Raw genomic sequence first — 20,144 nt, 5'->3', positions numbered from 1 at the left:
GGATCAGATCTGATGTGACTGTTGGAGGTACTTGCTTCGTAACATGTTTGACTGCCTATGAAGTATCTTGCCAAGTGTGTTAAATGTGCATAAAACCTTGGCGGTGTGTAAACGAGTGACTGCTGGTTATCAGCATCTTGAGGTTGAGTACAGTGTATTTAGTTGCGTCTTAAACACGATACTTGCACCCATGTGAAGCTATCACCAGTATTGCTCGGCTGGCTAAATAAACATCCTTCCGCACCACAAGCTAAATTAATGCCCCATCAATAACGAAATGCATGTCTTAAATAATTACTCCGTCTAGAATTCTGTAACACATATTCAACTGCCGACGGCATCTTGCAAACCCCACAATTTCTCCAACCCTCGATCGCGACTTTCTTCACCACGTGAACACTCAACTTGACTCGTACAACTCCAAATGACGACATCATCTCATCAATCTTGTTCTTCATTAAAACGTCTATGAACCTGCTGAAAAAGATCATAACCAACCTGTTTCTATCCGTTTCGTTTGTTGCTTGGTCCTTACTCCAATACGCCGTCTTGTGCATTCATTAGTTTTGCCTCCATCCATCGCATCCACCATGGATATTAAACCGTCCGCTTCTCCGTGATCGACTCGCCCGATGGCTTTCCAGCGATAAAACCGTTGTTTCCAGCGCCCAGCTCAAACACCTTCCTTCCGCGCAGCCACGTCTCTTTGACGCGTCCGGTAAACTCGTGGCCCTCCCATGGCGAGCAACGGTTCTTCCACCGCATGTCGCCCTGCGTAAACGTCCATTCGTCCGCGTCGTCAAACACGCAAATATCGGCATCCATACCGGCCTTCAAAGCACCCTTACGGTGTGAAAGACCAACCTGTGCGGCCGTTGCCTGGCAACAGAGGCGCACAATGTCGGTGATGCTGGGAGTTTGTGAGAACTCGGCGCGCTTCTTGGCTGCCGTGTGAAGGATCGGAAGTCCGAGTCCTACAGAAGAGATACCTCCCCATGCAGCAAAGAAGTCACCGCGGCTCTGTTCCTTGACCTCATCCTCCTGTTCCATGACAACACCGGAATCCTTGTGTGGCATGGCAGGTCGCTCGCTCTCGAGGTGCTGGGGAAGTAGCTTCAGCTGAGGCGTGCAAGGTGAGTGATCCGACACGACGGTTCTGATGCACGAATCCTCTGCCACAAGCTCCTCCCAGAGTCCATCTCGGTTCTTGCCCTCCCGAATTGGCGGGCAACACTTGTGTCGAGTATCACCCTTCTCAATCTCCTCTGCTGTCAGACCAAGGTAATGAAAGCACGTCTCAGCAGTAATGCTGATTCCAGATGCGCGAGCCGCCTTGAGAAGAGGAATACACTGGGTCGCCGAGAGATGAACGATGTGGAGATGAAGCGAAGGGGCGATGTGTGCCTGACTCAAGATCTCCTCGATGGCATACGTCTCAAACGCAGGAGGCCGAGACTCGAGGAAGGTCTTGTATGCGTTGAGTGCTCCAGTTGGCGCCAGAGGTGCTTCCGAGGACTGGACCGCGTCGCCGACGGATTCTGCGATGGGAGGGATCATCTCGGCGTGGAACATGAGCGTCGTTGGTGTGTCCTTGAGGGTCTCCATGGCGAGGGCGACGTCTTTGGCGGAGATGGCCGGAAATTCGTCAACCTATGCGAGTCAGTTGTTATCGTCACACATTTTCGGCCCTACGTACACCTGACTCGATCAAGAAACCCTTGAAACCTCGAACACCAGCATCCACCAGAGGCTTCAGCTCATCCGCATTTCCAGGGATGACACCACCGTAGAAGCCAACGTCAACCCAGCACTGTCCTTGGCTGGCCCTGAGCTTCTCCTCAAAACCGTTCAGCGTCGTCGTCGGGGGAATCGCATTCAACGGCATGTCAATCACGGTGGTGACACCGCCGCTGGCAGCTGCGCGAGTGCCAGTCCAGAAGCCCTCCCACTCGGTACGGCCAGGCTCGTTCAAGTGAACATGGGCGTCGACAAGACCAGGCAGAAGGAGCTTGGGGCTGTGGTCGACATACTCAGTGCCAGCTGGGAAGCTAGAGGAAGGGAGAATCTCGGGGATGACTGAGATGATCTTGCCGGTAACAGGGCTGACGACAACAGTAGCAGGTGTGACAACGAGAGAGTCATCAGGTAGAGTGACGACGACCCGAGAAGAGACGAGGACAGAGACAGGTCCCTCGATCGACTGAAGAGTGTTGGCGGCCATCATGATGAGTGAATGAGAGTCGAAATCAAAGCCAAGAATGGGGGATAAGATAAAGAAGAAAGAAAGAAAGAAAGAAGAAGAGAAGAAAATACAGTCAGGGAAAGTCAGAAACCCCCTGTCACTTCAACAATCCGGGGAAAACAGGCAAGGTAGCAGTTCTACCTCCCGAGTGTGGAATCGATTCGTCGGGACTTTTTCCCTTATCTCTCTCTCCGGGAAGCTTGGGGCCCGGCGGGATGGTGGGGTGGATAAGATAACAACGGCGGCGGTGATATCCAGGATCAACGACTGGTTCTTTCAGAGAGTTTTCTCTTATCAGTAACCCAACAAGATCAGATCAAGAAGTACCGAGGCAAGAGATACAAGGCAGAGCAACGAGTGTTGACGCCTTCAAGAAAGCCACCCCCAGAATCCAGCGATGGCTTCCCCTTCTTATCTTGCAAGGACCCCTCCATCGGTATTTTGCGGGGTTTGAACAAGGAAACATAAAAGGAGGCCCTAGCGTTTCTATTATTCGATCAAAATGTCCTTCTCCCAATCATTCTTCCCTCTTACGTTCTGAATGGTTCTGAATGGCTTCGTCCAGAAGACACCGAATTCCCGGAATGCCCTTTTGCTTATCAGCGATAACCGGGCCGGCCCACTTACAAAAAAAAAGCCCAGGGTCCAATCCATCGGACTCGGCCGGGTACCGTTGATAACCAACCAATCAGCGGCCATCACCGCCGGAGGCGTGGTGATTCAATCGAGTAACCATCGAGTAATGAGATGGTCGTCTACGAACCGGATACGTTGCAGAAAAGGGTTGGGAATGAGTGCTCGGACGGGGCATGGCTTTTGCTGCGACGCTATTGAGGCTATTCGGGGTCTACGGAGCGGTCAGGGCCAGGAATGCGGTTGTTGGATCGGAAGACATCGCATGAGGAATGCTCACGGAGTCAGCAGGGCATCATCCAAAGACGTCTAGCTCATTACTTGCATTCGAAAGAGGTTTCTATCGAGTAATATGCTCGGATCAGTGTGATCCCTTTCGTTCTAGTCTCTCTTCAACTAATAAGCTCCTCCGCGGAGTTGCGCGTTCTCTATTCCTCATGACCACCATCTCGGAAAACATCACTTTGAAACACCTCAGAATTACTCGATCGAAACCTAAGAGTTGAACACGTCTTTTTGTTTTCTTCTCGTACAGAGTAGGATCTAACCACATCCATCATCATCAACCCCCCCTTCCCTTCCCACCGAGCCCTTTTCAACTCCTCGGTATAAGATAGGTGGTCAGTTATATGCGGTTTTATATCGGCAAGTCGTACAAGTACAGGTACAGTTTCAGTTCATGCATGCATCACTCGCGTCCTTCGTCTTTCTCTTTGACTTGTAGAATCGTCCTTGTCAAAAGACACCAAAGGCAAAGGACAAACCATACACCGTTGCTCATCCCAGCCCACCAGTTTAACAACCCGTCTCATCTCTCTTTTTTGCCGTGTCTCGTCGCAGAAAATAAATAGTGATGTCGTTATTTATACACGGCGGATGCTGTCCATCCGCCTCTTCTTCATGACTTCCTCACTTCTGACGCTTCAGTGACTTGTGTGCCATCTCGATCAAGCCGTCCTTGGCCTCGCTCTCGGGGAATTCCGCAATCGACGCGATCGCCTTGTCCACGTACTCTTGCGCAAGAGCTCGTGTCTGCTCGATACCGTCGCTCTGGAGCACCAGCTCACGTGCCTAGACACACCCACCGGTTAGCATCGTTTCTCCAATAGCACCCTCGTGAAGGGGGATGTGCAGATATGCAAAGCGACCTGATTCGTCAAACAATGGAAATCAACCAAGCTTACCCTCTCTACGTCACCCTCCTTCTCAAACTTGCGGCCAACGAGAGCTCCGAGCTCCGGCATCTGCTTCCACGCAAACAGCAGCGGTGCTGTTGCCAAGCCCAGCTCAAGATCCGCCCCCGCAGGCTTTCCCAGGTCCGTCCCGCTTTGCGTGTAGTCCAAAAGGTCGTCCACCAGCTGGAACGCCAGTCCCAAGTTGCGTCCGTACGAATAAGCCGCGTCCACCGTCACGGGGTCCGAGTTGCCCAGCAGAGCCGCCGCCCGACATGACTTGGAGATGAGGGAAGCCGTCTTGAGGTATGTCTTTTGGAGGTAGTAGCTGACCGTCTCCTCGGACCACTTGGGGTTCCGCTCGTCACGTTCCGTGTTCTTGAGCTGCATAAACTCGCCCTCGACGAGGTTGGCGATGACAGTAGCCAACAGCTCGACGACCTCGGGGTTGCGGAGACGAGCGAGCGCAACAGATGCCCGGCCGAGCAAAAAGTCACCAGCCAAAACAGCCATCTTGTTGCCAAACTCCAAGTTGGCCGACGGCGAACCTCGTCTCGAGATGGAATGGTCGATAACGTCGTCGTGAAGCAGCGAGGCCGTGTGGATCAGCTCCGTGATCTCTGCCAACCGCCGCTGGCTGGGGAGAATATCTGAATTGGCATCGAGAACCTCTGTCTCGACGGCCGAGATCGGCTGGGCTGAAGGGTTTACATCGGCGAGGATCTGGACGGGAGATATCGAGGTGTCAATGCCTCGACTGGTGGGCGTGGGAGCAGTAGGAGGTGCCTTGGGGCAGAGGTAGGTGGCTCTGCTCATGAGGAGGACAATCAAGGGCCTGACGTGCTTGCCCTCGGCCTGGGTGTAGTACTTTGCGGCGCGGTCGAGTGAGGGGTGACCAGAGCCCAGAAGCTTGCGGATATTGCCCGTGAGAAACTTCATCTCCTTGGCCACAGTCCGGAGGGGGTCGACATGCATCCTATCCTGTGTGGCCTTCTTGACGACATTGCCCACGACATTGGAGGCGACCTGGACGGCAGCGGCCCAGGCAGAGTCTCTTCGTGGACTGGTGTGAAGGGCGGCTCTGTGTATCCTCGTGGGACCTCGACCGACGGTCAATTGTCTGCACAGCACGCAAGCGGGCGCCCTGGCGAGGGGAGAGGCAGTCAAGCCCGTCCTCGTCATCATGGATTGTCTAGCCAAGGCATCGCGCACCACCGAGGCCCCCGGACGGAGCTGCATCGCGGGCCGTGTGCGCAAAATCGGGCAGTTTATTAATATCGGAAGATGTGGAGGGGAAACGGTGAAGCTTCGAATTATGTGTATCACCGCATTCGTCAGGAGCAATTCGTTTCCTAAAGAAGTAGGTCGTCGGTCGAGTCGCTCGGCAATCGAGGAACCGCGAGGGATATTTTTTTTCTCTCGTCGGTTGGTGGTTTTTTTGGACTTGGTTATTTCTGTTCGACCCGGCGGGACCTCTAAACTTTTTCCAATCGAGTGAGTGAGCGAGAGCCCGCCCACCTCAGCTTCTGCTCTTGCTAAGCCCGGGGTGTTTGCGGATCCGTCCGGCGAAGCACCCGACGGGGATTGACTGAATGAGGAGTCGTGATTGGACAGATCGAGACTTTGCTACGGGGCCGTTGAGCTAGGCCGTCAGCGGATAAACACGCTGACGCACGGGGGTTTTAGCGATGGAGGTGCTGCAGTTGGAGGGACGCCTGTTAGACACATGTTTGTTGCGACGTAGGCATCGACTTGACAACTTCCATTCAAACGGCTTGCGCTCTCATTCAGGCTGTACTACACGTTCCATATTGTGCGCTTATTTAAAGAAGAAGGATGGTGTTACTTACGATAACGCCCTCCATCGTGGAGGCTCTGGCGATCCAAGAATCTCCGAAATCAGAAGCTGTCGAAGCTCATCATGACGACAACGAAACCAACACTCCCTCGCAGAACGAGCAAGAACCATCATTAGACGAGGCTGAAGTTGGAAAGCCCATATCCCATGGTCAGATTGTCAATCTCTGGAAGAACCTCAAAGCGCAGGGCAACTCGTCCTACACCCTCGAACAGCTCCTCCGCGGCGCATCCATCTACATCCCACCTCCACCTCCCAAGCCAGAACCCGTAAGTTTGACTTGCTTCATACAAGCGCATATACTAACAGCTCTAGTCCCCTGAATACAAAGCCCTCATGGCTCGTCTACGCCGCGAAGAAGAAGCCCGCGCCTACGAACGAATGATCAACCCCGTCCCACACCTCGAAACCTTCCACAACCGCTTCCCCCACGCCGCCTCCGCATTTGCCGAAGTCAACAAGCCCACATCTGCCAGAGACACCGGCGACGATGATGATGCAACGATGAACGAGGTGCACCGACAGGTGACGCTCATAATCAACTTCCTCATCAGCATAGCAGGTGTGGCGGGCACGTTGTGGATCGCGGCACGGTGGTGGAGTCTACCTTCAAGACTGTTCCTCACGTTGGGGGGGAGTATACTTGTTGCTATAGCAGAGGTTGTTGTGTATTCAGCGTATCAATGGAGGATGGATGAGGGGAAGAAGCAGGATCGCAAGGTGAGGGAGGTAAAGGAGGTTGTGGAGAGTTGGGTGGTGAGCAAGGATGATGCACAAGACGAGAAGACGGTGTTGATTAAGGAGAAGGAAGCTGATGAGAATGATACTGTTAGGAAAAGAAGGCCTGAACAAAAGGTCGATATATGATGGGGGATTCAACACATTTCTAGCAAGAAGCATGTTTCGAGCAGTTGAAGCTGCTTGTTCCTCATTCCACCGTACATTTTGAGGTTGACAGCAAATAATCAGCAAGCCATCGGGCTGCAGAACCTGTGACTGACCCAATTGGTTCATATTTACCCATGACGAGCCTGCATCATAACATCTAAACATGGACAAATCATGTATTCCGAGTTCCACAGACCAGGGTGATATCATGGCTTGACAAAGGTGGCATCGCACCATGTGACTACGCGCGGGACGCGACTCGACGCGTCGAGTGGTGGGGCCTTCAACATCCACATCATTGCCCAAGGTCAACAACCTTTCCAAGAACTTGTACGCGGGGAGGATCAGTTGGGTCATTTTCTCTTCAAACACTCATTTTCTGTTTTTAATTATATGCCTCGATTATTTCGCACAGGTTTCGTCTTTGCCTTCTTTCATCCAAACACTCACCGATCTTGTGCGACGCGAGGTTCTCGACTTCATTTCATTGGATGAAGCATGGCAGCTCGTCAACAAACAAGACTGACACAATGTACGCCGATTACTCCTATTCCTCATGGATGACTTCGAATCTGACCTTCTTCAGGACCAACACCTCAGCGCCTTCTGCACTGCGAATGCGCGCCAAGCCACTCCGAACATACGGGAAACGGAGTACCACCCGAGAGAACTCGCCCAGGGAACCCAGTCCGAAGAAACGACGCATTTCGACAGAGGAAACATCTTTGAAGAAGCAGAACACCAAGGACGATGACGAAGAATCACTATCGCTGCCCAACATTACAGCAGCAGGGGGCAAGGATTCGACGAAACACACAGCGAGTGATAGTAAATCGCCCAAGGATGTCGTCAAGAAGGGCTCAATATTGAACTTCTTTAAACCTGTTTCTTCATCATCTTCCACAGTCGCTCCCAGTCCAAAGAGTGACGAGCCACAACCCGAATCAACACCACCGTCATCACCCCCTCAACCACCCCGGATAGAACCCAGGAGAAAGCCACGAATATTGCGGTTCGGGGGCTCATCATTCCCCACAATCAGCAACGAAGAGACAGAAAGCGATGCTCAGGACGATGGAGAGGCAGGGGAGAATCGAGAAGATGGCAAGGGGCCTGCGAGGTCACCATTGAAGGAGCAGCACACAACAAACACAACCACCACAAAACCGAAGAAGCCAAAACCGCAAACCGTTCAAACAACACTCAACATATCCTCTCAAGCACCCTTCTCCGAGTGCAAGATCTGCAACACAGTCTGGAACCCCCTCTACCCAGACGACGTCAAATACCACACAAAGCAACACGCGGCGGTTTTACGGGCAAGGAAGAAGAAGGAGAGCGAAGCATTATAGACTGACACGATACCCAAATCTAACGACTAATGAACTATCCACGTTCCCGCGTTCTCCCCTCGGCTGCCTGCCTCTATTTCCTCGTCACTCGTTGCAACCATGGTAAATTGATCCGGCAGATACAGACTCTTGCCGTCGCATTCCCGCAAGTCAAACCAACCCCCAAGCATCCACTTGTCATAATGTTCCTTCCCCCGTTGCCATTTCTCAACCTTGGCCTGCTCAGTCGGCTTTTTTCGTAGCTTTAGGATGGTCAATGGCGGCCGGACATCTTCAAAGCATAATCCCCCATCTCCATCTCTCATGCTCCTGTCGAAGCTTTGATAAAACTCTCGACTGTGCTCAGCTAAACCTCTTCTCTTGAACTCTCGGACAGCGGTATAAAACCGTGCTGACGGTGTGTTGATATATCTGGAGCTGACGACACGATAGCTCAGAGGACGGTATAGCAACGTGATGTCGGGGATTGAATTTGGGCCCTGATTCAGATCCGGGCCCGGGGTTTTGATCCTGTTGAACGGTTCGGGGAATCGGCCGATCTGTACGGCAAGGGTATCGAGGATGGGCATCCCCGCAAGCAACTCTTGAACTCGAGGTATATGGGCCACAGGGGCATTGTGTGGCAGGCCCACGGGGATCGAGACGACCAAATGCCTGAACCGTTTCAGGGTGTCCCTGAAGATATCAGCGTTGACAGGACCCCATCGGACGCCCTTTATCAACTCATACACCCCGAGTGCATAATCCACAAGGCGGTGACTGTGAAATCTTTGAGCAGGTGCAGCAGAGTGCGCCCAGAGGATATCCTTCTGCAAGTTACACCGCAAGTAGAACCACTGCGGTCTGCAGCCCGCCCTCTCCCAAGCCTCATAGCCGTGCGCGAGTCGCCAACAGTTCCCAAGAACCCCAGTATTCTTCTCGAGGCGGACGAGATCGGGATAGCGCCCCAGAACCACAGCTCTCGACTCGTAACAGAGAGCCCCGAGCTTCTGGATCATGAGTTGAGATTCGACTGGGTGGACGGGGAGGGTGTGGTCTGGCCAGGCGGGGACGAAGCTACCTCCGACGACGATCTGTTCGACGAGTGGGCTTCGAGGATGGTGCGACATGGCGATTCCGAGGGAGACTCCGAGGATGAGGTATCGGTCCTCGTTGACTGTCAAGCAGAGGTTCCAAATCTCTTGCCGGAGCTCGTAGGGAAGGTGGTTGAACGACATGGCGCACGGGTTCTGTGATGAGATTTGGTGGTTGAGGTTGAAGTTGAGGGTGATGCTTTGATGATTTTCCTTCTTGGGTTAGATACAAGTGGTCTTTTATATTCACGACCTCGACTAGGTTTCTGATTCACTTTGTTGGGGCTTCCTTTGATCTGTCCAGAGGTACTGGCAGTTATTCGGTGGCTAAAGTTACCAACGGGGCACAAGACAAGATGTTTCACCCCAGGGTAGCTAAGAAAGGATCATAAGAGTAGGTACAAGAGAACAAAAGCATTACTTTTAATTAAACCCTTTTTTTCTTATTACTTAACTATGTTTAATACCAGTTGGATAAGTCTTCTTTGCCGTTCTGTTGTCGCTTTCCACCGTTGTGTGAATGCAACTTGAGTGTTAATAAAGAGCGTTGGCCGAAAGGGCCGAAACCTAAAGAGAAATGACCAAGTTCTATTACCTGGGTTGATGATCATTCTGCTCTTACAGGCTCCACGGTGAAGTTCTTCATCAGCCCCTGCTGCGGGTAGGGCTGAGCACCCGTTCAAACAAGAACCAATAAGGTCTAGTCCAAACCAACAGCCAACATGACGCATACCGTGGGTCTTTAAACCACAATTCGACATTTGACAGGCGGTCAAAGCCTCGCTTAACATGTTCAGAAAATGGAATAGCGTAGCATCGCGTGGATCCTTCTGGTTCGCAGTGTGCTCAGTATACGCGGTTTGCGGCTGTGCTCGTCGTGATGATTGCCTAGCCACCCATGGATACATCCGCTAAGCGCGAAACGAGTGGCAGTGCTCCCATTCCAAACTTGGAGTTTCATGTTATTACTGCAATCTCAGCCATCAAACTTGATGCTTCTCTTCTCTTATCTAGTAATTTACTTTGAAAAAAAGGCTTCAATATGCCTCGCAAATCGGGAACGGGATGCATCACTTGTCGCATTCGTCGCGTCAAGTGCGACGAGGTAAAGCCCTCGTGTCAACGCTGTCTCAGTTCCAAGCGTCGGTGCGATGGATATCTCCCTGACGATTCAACCGTTACACGTCGTCAACTTGCGGAAGCTGCGCGTCAACTCTCCGTCGTCGGGCCTATTTCTCAGGCTCTTTCTCAGTATCCCCGACACAGGAGCCATTCGCCCACGCCTACTAGCACGTCGTTGTTTGACGTGTTTCGGAACCTTACGGCACCGTCGACAGCTTCGTTTATCCCTTCGAGGTTCTGGACGAGGGAGTTGCTGCAGTTGGCGCATAGTGAACCTGCTGTTTGGCATGCTACGCTTGCATTGGGGGCTCTTCATCAACGGCATGAGCTTTTCTGGCAGGGGCATGGACACCAGAATAGCCAAGGGCTCATGGACCAGGCGCATCAGAGCTATGCACGCGCAGTATCTTATGCCCAGGATCTCAAAGACCCAACGAGACTTTTGTCACTAAGTCTTGCACTCTTGTCCATCACCAACATGATGGGGCGTTGGTCTGAGAGTCAGGTTCACATTACTGCTGGACACCGGTTATTGAAGCAGGCTGGTACCGGTGAAGCAACAATGAGTGCAGCTGAGATCTTGACACGACTCGATCTACAAGCCATGACCTTTTCCGACTCCAGCGCTCCATATTCTTACGACAACACTCCGCGGTCAGTGTACATTGATACTCTGATGCGCCAGGTAGAACGGTTGGAGAGCTATGCGCAGGCGGGCACGGCGCTGTTTGGCCTGATGAGGAGGTTCATGCTGTTGGGTGAGACATTGGTGGCCGACGACGGCGAACAGGGTGAAGAGGCCATCATACAAAATCTGATACAGGATATTGCATCGTGGGAGTACAAGATGGCCGACTTTGAAAGGAATCGCGATCCACACAACGCCATAGGGGCCATATCCATCAGACTGTATCATACGCTGCTTCGCATGTGCATCACTGCGGGAGGCTACGGGCCTGAGGCGCGATGGGACAGGTTGCTTGGATACTTTGAGCGCATCATCACACTCGCAGAGCTGTTGTGGTCCAACACGCCAAGCACCCACGTGCAATCGCCTCTATCTCTTGAACCAGGCCTGATCGTACCAGTGTTCATGACGTGTCAGCGGTGTCGACATCCATGGCTCAGAAGAAGGTGCATTGCATTCTTGCACAAGATCAAGAGACAGGAGGGAATGTGGTCGAGCGACGGAGCTGCGGTAGTGGCCGAGAAGATCATGGAGGTTGAAGGACAGATGTATTACACCAGCGACCTCTCAAGAGAGAATTCCCCATCCCCGATGCAAATCGAGGAAATGTCCTGGGAAGAATGGGCAACCGGGGATGGACAATTGCCTGCAAAGACGAGTTGGGCCGGTATACCGAGAGTACCAGAGAAGGGAAGAGTGCGGGATACTCTGGTCATGGTGGAAGCTGAGCAGAAGCGGGTTCACCTGTCGTTGATAATGTCCCCGGGAGAAGATCTTTTAGGTACACTTGGCGAAGTCCGAGCAGAAACAGTAACATTCTAATTGACCGCTTTTAATCGTTATCGTATCCGTATTGACCACGCTTACAACAGAGCCTCAAAAAATATGCGAAAGGATGACATTTGGGGGCGGGCGTAATCCGCGGAGCCCGAGAGCTAACGGCCTTATCCGCTGTAAGAATGTCAATCTCCCCTGGCTAACGGTTGTTGATCTTCCAATCGGAGGGTTGTCCTTGACAATCCGGGTGCCGGATCTGCGGGGGGGAAAGAGGTCATGGTACGAGTCCGGATCTCGACTTTCCGAAAGCGCCAAGAACCTCGCTACGATGATGCGCAGGTACGATTGTTAAAGATCAACAAGACAAGCCAATGTTGAGGATACAATAAATAATCAACGGCCGGCCAGAAGACAATCCAAGCACACCAGTCAACTCACCTCTTCAATTGACCACTGCAATTGACATCCTGCCGCAATGGAAGACCCCGCATTCATCATCGACGCCGTCAACGCGAGCGGCAAGGCCTCGCATCCCTACTATCCATTGAACGCTCCCCTTGCGCACTATGCCGCCAACTCGCTGTCTTCGCCAGTTCTCGTGGCCTCATTTGTCGCTGGGTCGATTGCCATCTTTGCCGTGACGCTGCTGCTTATCCAGCAGTCTGGCCGGACCGTCTCCAAGGTTGCGACGGGCACCACCCTCTGGTTCACGCTCTGCGGGTGTATTCACCTATTCTTTGAGGGTATGCAGCTCAATTCCTCCTGCTGACAAAAAAAAATATTGACCTCGGCAGGCTACTTTGCCGTCAACTTTGTCGAGCTCGCTGGCCTGGACCACATCTTTGCCCAGCTCTGGAAGGAGTACTCCCTCTCCGACTCTCGCTACCTCACCCAAGACTCGTTCCTCGTGTGCATGGAGGGAATAACTGCCTTTGCTTGGGGTCCCCTCTCGTTCCTCTGCGCCTGGGCCATCGTCAAGGACCACCCGATCCGATTCCCTCTGCAGCTCATCATCAGCCTTGGCCAGATCTACGGCAACCTCCTCTACTACGGCACCTGCTTCTTTAGCGAGCGCGTCCTAGAGATCATCTACTGCCGCCCCGAGAGCTTCTACTTCTGGTGGTACTACTTCTTCTGCAACTTTATCTGGATCATGATCCCCGTGCCTCTGCTCATCCAGAGCATCTGGGAGACTGTCGGGGCTTTTGCCAAGGTCCAGGCTGCTGAGAAGGCCAAGAAGAAGGCTTGAGAAACTAAACTTGAAAGGGAGTACGAGTGAAGGAAGGCGAAGAATGGGCAAAACGTGAGGGAAGAGGTGATGTGGGAGTGTTGATGGTGTCAGGAGGAGTGAGTCTCATGTTAAGGGAAACACGGAAAACTAGAGTTATAGATAAAACTCCGATCACGATAAGGTTTCAAGATCGTTTGACACATTTTGCCGTTCCTGAACGAAGCACCCAATCATGACTCAATAAACGACGCATGAATCACTAGATCAGAGTCGGCCAACTCTGCTCGTGGTTCGCCGGTCTTGGCATCTCTAAAAACGGCCTTGACCCGTGCCACGCGTCGCCATTCAGGGTCTGTGAATGGCGGGAATTCGGGCCCAATATTAGATCCGCCGGAATACGAGTTTTCGAGAAGAACAGGACCCCTAAAGACGACTCTGAGAAACAGATAAGACAGTGAAACAGCACGGACAAGAACGAGCCCGATTTTCCCCCTCGTCTTTCGCGAAATGCTTGGCTGATGCGCAGCCAGCCAGTCGCGTCAACCAAGTGACGAGCCATCCTCAACTCTCCAACCTACCCACCTCAACGTTCAAGATGCAGCTCAACATCCCCCCGAGACTCCTTCGGGTCATTGCGGGATGCGCCGCGGGGACCCTCGTCCTGGTGCTGACCCTGTCGGTCTTGATGCAGAAGCGCGATGACCGCAGCGCGGGTTCGTTGGATTTGCCCGCGTATTCGGAGAACAGGACTCTGCCTGCTCTGACGGAGCAGAAGCCTCACTGGACGACTGAGCAGCTTGTGCCCAAGTTTGCCTATGTGCAGTATGCCACCGATCTGGACTATCTGTGCAATGCTGTGAGCGCAACCGATGATTGGGCTCTGGCTGAGCTCGAGGCTTGCGCATTGGACTGACGTTCATAGATCATCAACTTTTATCAGCTGCGACGATTTGGAGCACGAGAGGATTTCGTCTTGATCCATCCAAAGGCCTGGGAGGAAGGAGTAAGATGACTCCTATATGCGACAGATTCATGTCGCTTCATGTACCGGTTCTAACATGCCCTAGAACTCCAAGGGGGCCAAGGCCATCGCCAACATTCGCATCAAGCACCCTCACATTCACCTCCGCCCCATGGAGGTCATCTCGACTCAAAAGGGCGACTCGACCTGGCGCGATAGCCTAACCAAGTTCCAGGCCTTTGCCCTCACCGAATGGACCCGCGTCCTCGCCTTTGACTCTGACTCTCTGGTGCTGAACAACATGGACCACTACTTCCTGAGCCCTCTGGCCCCCGTCGCCGTGCCTCGCGCGTACTGGCTCAACGAGAAGAGCACCGAGATCGCCAAGCAGGTTCTTGGATCCCACGTGATGCTCATCGAGCCCAACATGGCGCGTTACAAAAAGATTATCAACGAGGCATTACAGTCGGGAGACTTTGACATGGAGGTTATCAACCACATGTTTAAAGACTCTGCCATGATCCTCCCCCACCGACGCATCGCCCTCCTGACGGGAGAGTTCCGCTCCAAGGACCACTCCAAGTACCTGGCCCCCGATGAGGATGAGGAGTGGAACGCCATGGGCGAGGTTTCGCGGTCATTCCTCGTGCACTTTAGCGACTGGCCGCTTCCCAAGCCCTGGAGGAGACGGACCAAGAAGCAGTGGGAGGATGCGCTGCCAGATTGCCCGGCTGACGACCGCGCGACAGAGGATAAGCCAAGGTGTGCGGATCGAATGATGTGGTCTGGGCTTTATGAGGAATATGACAGACTAAAGGGGCTGCAGTGTGGGATACTGCAACAGTCATGATGATTAGCGTGTTGATACCATTTTGCGCATGAACATGAATTGATCACCTACACCAAAACCGAGCGAGCGTATGTGTCTAGGGTGATTTTACTGGCTACTCGGCGAATTGTATTGAATTCCTAGATCAAGTTCAACTTGAAGAACCAAACTGCAACTGGATCAACCAGATGTGCTGATATGTGGAGGGTGTTATCCCTTGGAATGGAATCATAGGCTAGGCACCCCCTGGCATCCCTCTGTCCTCACTCCCAGCTCCCTTTTGCAGGTATAGGTACTTATGATACCGGTCTATTAAGGAACTCTCAATTTCGGTACCGACTTGAATGTGTTTGTAAACCCCGAACATCAAGACCCGTTTGTAACAATCTTTCTACGAAACTCGCTATCACTGTCAGAGCAGCGGGCGCAGTGAAGGTGCACCCCATCGCACCTTCCCTTGCATCTCCAAACCTCATTCTCCATGTCTCAAGCCATGTCTTTCTCCTTCGTTCCCTGAGGCCATGTTCTTTTGAGCCTCCCTCGTTCATCTCCAAAAACCCGGCTCCGCTGGCCTCTTCGCAGCGCAGCCTTGAACCACATGCTGCCGTCCACGATGTCGCGTCTGCTGAGGTTCCTGCCGAGCCTCATTTTCCTTTCCATCTTCTTTTGCTTTCTGCTCAACCTTTTCGAGTACGACTACCCGGACGTGCCTATACCGGATACATGGAGGGATCATCGTGTCGAAATCCCGGAGAGCGCTGGGCGCTCGGGCGGGTATCCGGGGAGTCCTTCTTTCATGGGCGGAGAGAACCTTGAGGCGCAGGATAACGATGGTCATGGGAACGCATTTGTGGGCAATGGGAAGCCTAGCGAAGGCGAGGAGAGAGCCGTTAGCGAGGTCGATATCGACGACAGCGAATTCCATGACGACTCAGTCGACGAGAACGACGAGATCGAAGAGGAGGAGAATGTCACTGAAAGTGCCGACAGCGACATCATCGACTGGTCCCGATTCGCCTACGTCCAATATGTTACCAACGACGTCTACCTCTGCAATTCTCTCATGATCTTCGAGGCACTACAGCGATTTGGCAGCAACGCTGAACGACTGATGATGTATCCCGGCCATATGCTTGCGCCCGATGCTCAAGAGTCGGGCACTCATGCGGGACAACTTTTGATCAAGGCTCGCGACCAGTACAAGGTCAAATTACGGCCGGTTGAGATCCAGCGACGTAACGGTAATGACGGTAAGATATTAGTCATTGGGATTGGGATTTGTGGTAGAATTTGGCCTTCTAACTCCGTTCTAGTTACCTGGGCCGAATCATTCACCAAGCTTCTTGCCTTCAATCAGACCCAATACGATCGTGTTATTTCCCTCGACTCAGACGGCGTTGTCCTCCAACACATGGACGAGCTCTTCCAGCTTCCACCCTGTCGTGTTGCGATGCCCCGAGCCTACTGGTTCATGAAGGACGACCCCCCAAAGACGATGCTTGCATCACATGTCATGGTTGTGGAACCCGACAAGATCGAAATGGAGCGCATTTTTAAGAAGATCGAGACCATTGAGAATACCGAGTACGATATGGAAGTTATCAACAGCCTATACCTCGACAGCGCAATGATCATTCCTCACCGACCGTACGGCCTACTCTCAGCAGAATTTCGAATGAAGGACCATTCCCAGTATCTTGGCTCTAAGAAAGAAGAATGGGATGCTATTGGGGTCTTGGCTGAAGCCAAATATGTGCACTTTTCTGACTGGCCCGTCCCGAAACCCTGGGTGCAGGATTCCGCGATGCGACTACAAAAACAACCACAGTGTCCGACGGCTGATGGCCAGGGTACCCAGGAGACCTGCGTGGAAAGAGAAATCTGGAACAGGCTCTATACTGATTTTGCAGAGAATCGAAAGGTAAGCAGAATGGTCTTGGTGTCTTTTTGTTTCGTGGTTTACTGACATTGTATCACAGAGGATTTGTGAGCCAGTAGGCAAGCCTCAGCGCCGGAAGTGGTTCAACTGGAATCGGCTAGATAGGGTAGAATCAAGATAGACGACCTGTAAATGAATGAAAATTGAGGTGAACGAGTTTTCTAGAAGTCTACTTGCCTCTAGTTTTGTTAACGGCGACGTGATAAGACTCAAGGGTAGGCTCTCAGGCGCGCATGGACTGAAGGGCAAGGTGCTGGCTTTGACAACTCATTGGAATAAACATAACCACGGTATGACAACCTGGCACTGTAAAACGTCATATCCTTACTTCCTATAATAGGTCTGTTTGGTTGTCCAGACCACTCCACCAGTTCACCACAAATACACAATTCTAAGCCATGCTTCCTCTCAAACCCTCACCACCCTTCTCCCCTCTAAACATCAAGGGGCTAAACAACCCGACAGTAATTAGCGTGAGAACAGCTGCAACAACAAAGTATACCCATATGTACCCAGTAACAATAGCGTCAGCAGTCTTCGGCCAGTCAAAAAAGTCCATTGAAAAGAAAGTCTTTGCCTCTGTTAGCCAGGGTCGAGATACAAAAGAAGAGAGCTTGTAGAACTCGCACGTACCGAGGTGAATGCGGCTGGGAGAAAGAACATAGTCACAAAGGCTATCAACTTCATCAGGTTGCCATCTTTCTGGGCCAGCTTGGAGACTTGTAGGCTGCTGTGGGCGATCTCTTGGTTGGTTTTGCGGGTGTCCTATTAGACTCGGTCAGTAGTTTCCGTCGCACCACGTTATTCACCCACCATTGACATTGCCAACTTCAACCCCTCAGTTACAGTAGCACAGTCGCGAATGTGCTCGTCGTACTCGTCAATCAGCTCCTCCAGTCTCTTCTGGATCCGGATCCCGGGCACTGTTAGCTTCTCCAAATTCTTTTGAGCCTTGATGTCGTAGCGGTTCGTGTCTGGTACCGTGGTATTGGATGACTGTTCAAGGTGGATCACCATTCTCTGCATCTGTCTCTGCCAGTTCTGGAGACCGTTCTGTAGATAACTCATGTCTTGCCACAGCTCGATGGGTTCCCCGCTGTGGTCCACTTGGGGGCCCCAGTCAGGACCCTCCAGGCCCTTGTTGATGGTCAGGTCGACGGTTAGTTGGCTCATCTTTGCGGAATTCTTGCGTAGCAACTTCACTTGGCGCTCTCTTTCCATATCGGCAAAGAGAGTTGGTAACAGCATAGGGTGAAAGACAGGGTGATCAGTCCCAGTCAGTTTCGCCGTCAGAAAGTCTGCAGCTTCCTCGTCACAACCGTACACGACGGCGTAGGTAGTAAGGCTTCTCGGTGAGAAGGACACCGATAAGGCCATGTCGCGAGGCCATGTTCCAGCTGTCCTACAGTTGTAAACTGCTAGCCATGTTAGCACTGCATACTCTCGACCTCCTAAAAGGAACAAGTACCGATGGAAATCTCGCCACAGTCCTCAGTGTATTGAAACGGCATGTCCATAAATGTACATCTAGTGTTTCTGTTGATCACTCGGGCAATGGAACCGTGTACACGGAACTCGCCCCGAATTTGATCAAAAATGGGTTCTGAAACCGGCAGATGGGCCACTATCAAGGGGTGAGGGTAGGGCTTCTCTACCCGCCCAAAGAATCTTGGTGATTTAGTATCTTGGATTCCTCATGGTCTTGGGTACTTACAGGATATTGAGAGAACTCTCAGCGCCATGGCCTTCTTTGAGATGACCCTTAGCCATCCATTAGTTAATAGGTGTTTTGGCAAAATAGACAAGGAAGTTCAAACCGCATTGAGCCAACGCTGCCACTCAGATTCACTCGATAGTTTCCAGAGTCTTTGCCTTGTAGAGAACTAATCTGGTCAGATCTTTGCTGCAGGGAATAGCCGGAATCCTTACACCAGATCGCTTAGAAAGGCTGAGTATGTGGCTTGTTCCCTCATTCTGAAAGAAGAAGGTCTTCAAATCTCCTCGGGAGATCTCGCAGTCATGGTTTAGCCAGTTCATACCATCCGGCTAGCTAAGGATGGCTTCGACACAGGTCAAGTTACATCAGTCCTCCTCATCAGTCGCCGAAGAGACCAATCGACGTTGTTATAGGCCATATGTGTGTGATTCGGGCCCCGAGGTATCAGCCAATCACTCAACAGTCGCCTCACAACTGCATACGTAAAAGCGTCACGGGGCGGTGTTTTCAGCTGTGTGATGCGGGAATTACTCTGAAAGGACACCATAACAGGGCGCAGGACGTGGCTTGGGAAAGGTACACATTCACAGCCGACCTCTTGACATCAGATCACTCGGGCATCAGCGACATGACAGAGGCTCGCCCTGTCGCCACCTAAGGTGTGGTGGGCCTCAATATACAAGAGACTTATTGGGCGTCCTCAGAAATCAGGCTCTGAGGTTTGAGGTTTATGGAAACCCCAAAATGCAAATTGTAAGGCCTCAAGGCAGGCTCTCGAGCGGTGAGATCAAGACGACCAAATGTACACAACAAGAAGCATTTGCAAAGAGCAAGTCCTAAGCATTGGGTTAAATGGCCTGTTGTATATAGTATTGGCTCTGGTATTTCTGGAACCATGATTTTGAAACTCGCCATAGCCTTCAATTCTCGTCTTGCCCCCTAGAGCGCCTTATAACAAGTTCTTTGCTTTGAGCTATTCCACCGAGGTACGAGATGGCATCGAACCAGGTCGTTCCACAATACACACAAGTTCTTCCCATTCAATACACCAACGGGGATGTTCTGAAGGCTTATCTCGACAAGAAGTTTAATGGCAAACCGTACACCATGTCTGCAAGTCACCCTTTGCTACCGTTACCTGCAAAAATACTAACACTGTCCAAGTTACGGAACAACAACTGGACCATTACAGTCCCTTTCCGCTTGTCCCAGGTAAGTGGAAGGCACTCTTTAGGTCTGTCTGCGGCATAGCTCATGGTTGAGATCTAGGCTGAAATCGACGAGGTGGATCAGCAGATGAGAGTCCACTACTATGGGAGATAGCAGATACTGCTATTTGTTTCTTTAAGCCTTTCACAAGTTGGGCTCGTGATCACGGCCGAGATGGAATCTGTTGATTTAGTTGTCAGAAATTGCTTTCAATGTTAAACTGGGATGGTTTCTTCTCCTCGTAGGTGACCATATCCTCCGTGATTCCATAACAATCTGTACCCCGTATGACACCCAAAGCTCCTTGTTATTGTTTCGTTATGGCGTCGGCCCTGTGTAACCCAAGCAAAGATGAGAAATGGAGAAGAGGTCTTCCAAACAGAAAGAATCGTAAAGACTGTGACTGATCCCATGCAAAAATAGAAGCCCATCAAACGAAGTGAAAATACCAAG

General features: G+C 51.9%; 9 protein-coding genes across 9 annotated transcripts; 6 read left to right on the top strand and 3 right to left on the bottom strand.

Moving 5' to 3' along the window:
- Nucleotides 1-597: 597 nt before the first annotated feature.
- On the bottom strand, nucleotides 598-2,224 carry NECHADRAFT_93239 (uncharacterized protein; the record flags this gene model as incomplete). The annotated part of the gene is made up of 2 exons (XM_003047890.1): nucleotides 598-1,650; nucleotides 1,697-2,224. 2 exons carry the CDS (start codon nucleotides 2,222-2,224, stop codon nucleotides 598-600), a joined length of 1,581 nt encoding a protein of 526 aa, XP_003047936.1.
- A 1,560-nt stretch (nucleotides 2,225-3,784) lies between these two features.
- On the bottom strand, nucleotides 3,785-5,229 carry NECHADRAFT_93238 (uncharacterized protein; the record flags this gene model as incomplete). The annotated part of the gene is made up of 2 exons (XM_003047889.1): nucleotides 3,785-3,946; nucleotides 4,060-5,229. The coding sequence occupies 2 exons, from the start codon at nucleotides 5,227-5,229 to the stop codon at nucleotides 3,785-3,787; spliced, it is 1,332 nt and encodes a 443-aa protein (XP_003047935.1).
- A 654-nt stretch (nucleotides 5,230-5,883) lies between these two features.
- On the top strand, nucleotides 5,884-6,835 carry NECHADRAFT_60693 (uncharacterized protein; the record flags this gene model as incomplete). Its single annotated transcript, XM_003048073.1, has 3 exons — nucleotides 5,884-5,955; nucleotides 6,001-6,174; nucleotides 6,221-6,835. 3 exons carry the CDS (start codon nucleotides 5,884-5,886, stop codon nucleotides 6,770-6,772), a joined length of 798 nt encoding a protein of 265 aa, XP_003048119.1. The 3' UTR covers nucleotides 6,773-6,835.
- Nucleotides 6,836-7,323: 488 nt separating this feature from the next.
- On the top strand, nucleotides 7,324-8,145 carry NECHADRAFT_79936 (uncharacterized protein; the record flags this gene model as incomplete). Its single annotated transcript, XM_003048072.1, has 1 exon — nucleotides 7,324-8,145. The coding sequence occupies one exon, from the start codon at nucleotides 7,324-7,326 to the stop codon at nucleotides 8,143-8,145; it is 822 nt and encodes a 273-aa protein (XP_003048118.1).
- A 650-nt stretch (nucleotides 8,146-8,795) lies between these two features.
- NECHADRAFT_79935 (uncharacterized protein) lies at nucleotides 8,796-9,380 on the top strand (the record flags this gene model as incomplete). Its single annotated transcript, XM_003048071.1, has 1 exon — nucleotides 8,796-9,380. The coding sequence occupies one exon, from the start codon at nucleotides 8,796-8,798 to the stop codon at nucleotides 9,378-9,380; it is 585 nt and encodes a 194-aa protein (XP_003048117.1).
- Nucleotides 9,381-10,260: 880 nt separating this feature from the next.
- On the top strand, nucleotides 10,261-13,237 carry NECHADRAFT_68940 (uncharacterized protein; the record flags this gene model as incomplete). The annotated part of the gene is made up of 3 exons (XM_003048070.1): nucleotides 10,261-11,838; nucleotides 12,329-12,548; nucleotides 12,600-13,237. The coding sequence occupies 3 exons, from the start codon at nucleotides 10,261-10,263 to the stop codon at nucleotides 13,052-13,054; spliced, it is 2,253 nt and encodes a 750-aa protein (XP_003048116.1). The 3' UTR covers nucleotides 13,055-13,237.
- A 394-nt stretch (nucleotides 13,238-13,631) lies between these two features.
- NECHADRAFT_79932 (uncharacterized protein) lies at nucleotides 13,632-14,847 on the top strand (the record flags this gene model as incomplete). Its single annotated transcript, XM_003048069.1, has 3 exons — nucleotides 13,632-13,892; nucleotides 13,959-14,039; nucleotides 14,104-14,847. 3 exons carry the CDS (start codon nucleotides 13,632-13,634, stop codon nucleotides 14,845-14,847), a joined length of 1,086 nt encoding a protein of 361 aa, XP_003048115.1.
- A 592-nt stretch (nucleotides 14,848-15,439) lies between these two features.
- Nucleotides 15,440-16,886, top strand: NECHADRAFT_79931 (uncharacterized protein; the record flags this gene model as incomplete). Its single annotated transcript, XM_003048068.1, has 3 exons — nucleotides 15,440-16,076; nucleotides 16,140-16,747; nucleotides 16,806-16,886. The coding sequence occupies 3 exons, from the start codon at nucleotides 15,440-15,442 to the stop codon at nucleotides 16,884-16,886; spliced, it is 1,326 nt and encodes a 441-aa protein (XP_003048114.1).
- Nucleotides 16,887-17,233: 347 nt separating this feature from the next.
- On the bottom strand, nucleotides 17,234-18,142 carry NECHADRAFT_79930 (uncharacterized protein; the record flags this gene model as incomplete). Its single annotated transcript, XM_003047888.1, has 3 exons — nucleotides 17,234-17,248; nucleotides 17,399-17,530; nucleotides 17,579-18,142. The coding sequence occupies 3 exons, from the start codon at nucleotides 18,140-18,142 to the stop codon at nucleotides 17,234-17,236; spliced, it is 711 nt and encodes a 236-aa protein (XP_003047934.1).
- Nucleotides 18,143-20,144: the final 2,002 nt, after the last annotated feature.

Source organism: Fusarium vanettenii (assembly GCF_000151355.1).
Source record: "Fusarium vanettenii 77-13-4 chromosome 5 genomic scaffold NECHAsca_12_chr5_2_0, whole genome shotgun sequence".
NCBI lineage: Eukaryota > Fungi > Ascomycota > Sordariomycetes > Hypocreales > Nectriaceae > Fusarium > Fusarium vanettenii.
Note: the sequence above shows the minus strand (reverse complement) of the source record. Positions and strands in the feature narration are given on the sequence as shown.